Genomic DNA, 4,825 nt, shown 5'->3' with positions numbered 1-4,825 from the left:
TGGCATGGGGATTGGAAGAAGACTCATTAACAACTTGCAATACCCAGATGACACAACTTTGCTTGCTGCAAGTGAGGATGACTTGAAGCACTTGCTGATGAAGATTGAAGACTACAGTCTGCAGTATGGATTACACTTCAGTATGAAGAAAACATAAATCCTCACAACTGGACCCATAAGCAGCATCACAAAGAATGGAGAAAAGATTGAAGTTGTCAAGGACGTCATATTACTATTTGGTTCTACAATCAACACCAATGGAAGCAGCAGTCAAGACATCAGAAGATGTACAGCATTGGGCAAATCTGCTGCAAAAGACCTCTTTCAAATGCTGAAGAGCAAAGATATCTCCTTGAAGACTAAGATGCACCTAACCCAAGCCATGGTATTGTCAGTCACCTCATAGCATGTGAGAGCTGGACAGTGAAAAAGGAAGACTAAAGAAAAGTTGACGCTTTTGAGTTGTGGTGCTGGCGAAGAATGCTGAAAGTACCATGGACTGCTAAAAGAATGAATGAATCTGTCCTGGAGGAAGTGCAGCTGGAATGCTCCTTGGAAGTGAGAATGGCCAGACTTCATCTCACCTACTTTGGCCATGTTGTCAGAAGGGACCATCCATTGTCTGGAGAGGGATATCATGCTTGGTGAGGTGGAGGGTCAATGAAAAAGGGGAAGACCCTCAACAAGATGGACTGACACGGTGGCTGCAACAGTGGGCTCAGGTACAGCAGGGATCGTGGAGCTGGCACAGGACTGGACAGTGTTTTGTTCTGTTGACATGGGGTCGCTATGATCAGAGATGACTTGACGACACCTAACAACAACAACAGATAGATATGGATGCTGGATGCTGGATGGATGGATGGATGGATATGCATGATAGATGGATGATAAGAGATATAGATGAGAGAGAAATGGAATAGATGAGAGATACAGACGAGAGAGAGAGAGAGATGAGAAACCAAAAACCGAACTCCCTGCCATTGAGTCAGTTCTGACCCATAGCGACCCCCATTGTGTTTCCAAGGCTGTAAATCTTGATGGAAGCAGACTGCCCCATCGTTCTTCCTTGGAGTGGCTGGTGGGTTTGAACCACCGACCTTTTGATTACCAGCCGAGTGCCGTAACCACTGCAGCACCGGAGCTCCTTAGCTATAGATGATGGAAGGTGGATGATGGATGGATAGCCATAGATGATACATCCATGTGGCAGACAGGTCATGGACGAATTAACGGGCAGATACTGATGGGACAGAGATGATGGTGGACAGACATACATAGATGTCGTTGAATCAGCTTCAGCTCACGGCCACATTTTGTCAACAGAACCAAACCATGCCCAGACCTGTGTCATCTTCATGGTCACTGGCATTGTTTTAGAATCCAAAGATAGCAGAGCCTCTTTCAATAGATAGTATTTTCCCCTACACTCCACAGTCTCACGTACAGATTAGGTTCAGATTTTTTAAACAACTTGGAAAACATTCGCAGACTTCTTGTTCCCTGTGAGAAAGAACCTGCCCATGATGGCAGGCAAAGGAAACTAAGTGCCTGAGAAGTCAGCCTTTAAGGGACAGTGGTCTTTACGAGATCTTCTGAACCTCAACCCTAAACAATGGGATCCTAGGGGTCATTTTCTTATCTTTTTCTTACTTCTTCTTTTTCTAACTGGGTCTGAGTTCTGAACCACAGCAGTTTAAATTAAGCAAACTGAAGAAAAAGAAACAAAACTGTATTTTTGTTCTGTGTTATTTTTCATTTAAGACCAAAAGCCCCAGGGACGCCTTTTCTGAGGAGGAGTCTGCTCTTGGTAAAGGCTGAGGGGGTCTGATCCTATTTTTAAGAGAAGTGAATGGAGTCGTATTTATTCTTTGAGACCTGCATTCATAACAGTCATGTCTTAAAAGTTGGGATTTCACAGAGCTACAGAAAATTAACTTTTCTCCACATTTCAAAAAGGCTATAGAATTCACCTCACAATACACTTAGATCTGAAATTCCAGGGTCTAGAATTCTTCATGAACGGAGCTCTGGTGGTGGAGTGGGTAAGGCATTTGGCCACTAACCAAAAGGTCGGTGGTTTGAACCTACCAGTTACTCTGCAGAAGAAAGATGAAGCAGTCTGCTTCTGTAAAGACTGACAGCCTCAGAAACCCAGTGGAGATCGCTATGAGTCAGAATTGACTTGATGGCAGTAAGGTTTTTTTTTTTTTTTTTAATTTTTATTGTGATTTGGGTGAAAGTTTAGAGCAAATTCACTTTCCATGCAGCAGCTCACATGTACTTTGTCTCATGACATTGACTGCAGTTTCCCACAATGCAACAGTGCCCTCCCACTTCCTCCCCATAGTTACCTATTCCCTGTGTCCTTCCCTCCCATGGAGTCCTGCCCCCAAGCTGTCTCCCTGTGAATACACAGCCCTTCTTTCTCCCATGATTGTTCTCTCCAAGGAGTGTATCTACCTAATGTAAATGTTCAGCTCATATGCCTGTCTTTTGTTTGGCTGGAAGCCACAGGTGTGGGTTCAATTCCAGACCTGAAGGGCAGCTAGGGGCCATAGCCTTAGGGGTTACATCAGGCTCTATCAGACCAGCAAAACTTTTTTTTTTTTTTTTTTTAAGTGTTTTCAGTTGTTCCACATTGTTCTCCCACTCTATCCAGGATCTCCTATATAGATCCCCCTCCAAGTAGTTGAGGAGCTCTGGTGGCATAGTGCCTGAGGCATTTGACTGCTAACCAGAAGGTTGGCAGTTCAAACCCACCAGCCACTCCTCGGAAGGAAGACTGGGCAATCTACTTCCGTACAGATGCCGCTTCGGAAACCCAAGGAGAGGTCGCTATGAGTTGGAGACGACTCAATGGCACATAACAACAACACCACCACCAAGTGGTTGACAGTGGTAGCCAGGCACCATCTAGTTCTTCTGGTCTCATAGTCATATAGGCTGGGGATCGCATGTTGTACTAGTCCCTTGGACTAACTGTTTCTGTGCATCTTTGGTTTTCTTCATTCTTCTTTGCGCTGGATGAGGAAAGACCCATCATTGTATTTAGATGGCTGCTTGCAAGCTTTTAAGATCCTAGTCACTACTCACCAAAGTAAGAGGTGGAACAATGTTTTGTGTAGTGTGTTATGCCAGTTGAGCTTGATGTCCCCTGCAACCATGGTCCTGAGCCCATAGGTACAACTACTTGCTCCTTCCGGGTAGCTGGCTGTGGCCAAGAAGTGACTACAGACTTGTCCCTTGTCAGCTCTACTATACACCTGGGAACTCTTACAGAACATACACATACACTTAGAGAAACACTGTCTGCCAACCCTATACATGGTCATGGGCGCACTTCCCCTTGCCTAATAGTTCAGCCTGTCCGCCCATCTATCCACTGTACACCCATGTTTGCCTTCACAGACAACACAGTACTGTATGTGCAGAAGGGTTCATCTTTGTTGTCTGTACCTCCCACGCACCTCTCTATGTCTTTCTCTTCCTCAGTGACACCATGTTGATCACTCACATTTGCTACATTGCCCTTCTCTTCACCCAAATCAATACTTGTCTCTTCCTGTCTAACAGTGTTCTCTCCCCTCCCCTCCCACCCCTGGTAACCAACAAAGAAAATTTCCTTCCATCTATAAACCTTTCCTTGACTTTTACAATAATGGACTAATACAATATTTGTCCTTCTGTGATTGACTTACTTCACTCAGCATGATGTCCTCCAAGTTCATCCACGTTATGTGGTGTTTTGCAGATTCTACATTACTCTTTAGGGTTGATGGCAGTAAGTTTTGCTAATTCTTCATAAAGGGTTTATGTAGTTGAAACTCCCCCTGCCCCTTTTTTTTCTCCTGACCTGGCAAATCTGATTCCTTTAGTTTGTTCCAGGCCACAGCCTTGAACTCGGTTTAGCCGACGCCCACTGCTGGTGCGGTTCTGTGCTGTCAAGTCGATCCTGACTCCTAGTAGACCCATGCGACAGAGCAGGACTGCCCCCTAGAGTTTTGTAGGGTGCCGTCTACGGGGGCAGACCACGAGGCCATTCTGCAGAGTCACCTAGAGTTTTGTAGGTGCTGTCTACGGGAGCAGGCCATGAGGCCATTCTGCAGAGTCACCTAGAGTTTTGTAGGGTGCCGTCTACGGGAGCAGGCCATGAGGTCATTCTGCAGAGTCACCGGGTGGCTTTGAACCACTGAAGTGTCACCTAGAAGCCAAGTGCTTAACTGCTGTGCCACTCTTTCTGGAAATACCAGGGTAACCGTCATGGTGTTTAACAGCTGAGACCCCCCCGTCTTTTCCCTGTTGCCTTACACCTGTGAGGTGTTACCAGGTGCGTTTTGCTCCACAGGTGTGAACTTGCTTGCATTCCTCATCATCGTGTTTGCCTACGTCACTATGTTCTGTTCCATCCACAAAACCACCCTGCAGACGTCCGACCTGAGCAGGCACATTGGAAGGGAGGTGGCGGTGGCCAACCGTTTCTTCTTTATAGTGTTCTCTGACGCCATCTGCTGGATTCCTGTGTTTGTCATTAAGATTCTTTCGCTCTTCCGGGTGGAAATACCAGGTCAGTCCTTCCTGTTATCTACAAGTACCTTGTGACTTCTCATGCCCTTTGACGAAGGAGGCCAGAAAGAGGAGCGGGAGCAAATATACCCCAGAATCTAGGGCAGTGTCTTGCTCATAGTGAATTCTCTAGCTTCACTGTGAAGAGTGACTATTTTACTCAGTGTTTTATAATCAGTATCCTGCGATAGGAGGAGTGCTGGTGGTGCAGTGGGTAAGTGCTGCTTATGGAAAGGTCAGCGGTTCAAACCCAGCAGCC

The 4,825-nt window shown here is 46.0% G+C and overlaps 1 protein-coding gene across 1 annotated transcript in view; it reads left to right on the top strand.

Annotated features, from left to right (window-relative positions):
- The window catches only part of RXFP2 (relaxin family peptide receptor 2), a gene marked incomplete at its 5' end in the record, with an annotated part of 69,388 nt that overhangs the window by 61,126 nt on the left and 3,437 nt on the right, over positions 1 to 4,825 (top strand). The window contains one exon of the mRNA XM_007955962.1: positions 4,349 to 4,567. Coding sequence (XP_007954153.1) covers positions 4,349 to 4,567 — 219 coding nt within the window. The remainder of the gene's footprint in view (positions 1 to 4,348; positions 4,568 to 4,825) is intronic.

This window comes from Orycteropus afer, unplaced genomic scaffold, assembly GCF_000298275.1.
Source record: "Orycteropus afer afer isolate SDZICR_OR568_19922 unplaced genomic scaffold, OryAfe1.0 scaffold00558, whole genome shotgun sequence".
NCBI lineage: Eukaryota > Metazoa > Chordata > Mammalia > Tubulidentata > Orycteropodidae > Orycteropus > Orycteropus afer.
The sequence above is the reverse complement of the archived record's forward strand: the minus strand, read 5'-3'. Positions and strand labels throughout refer to the sequence as shown.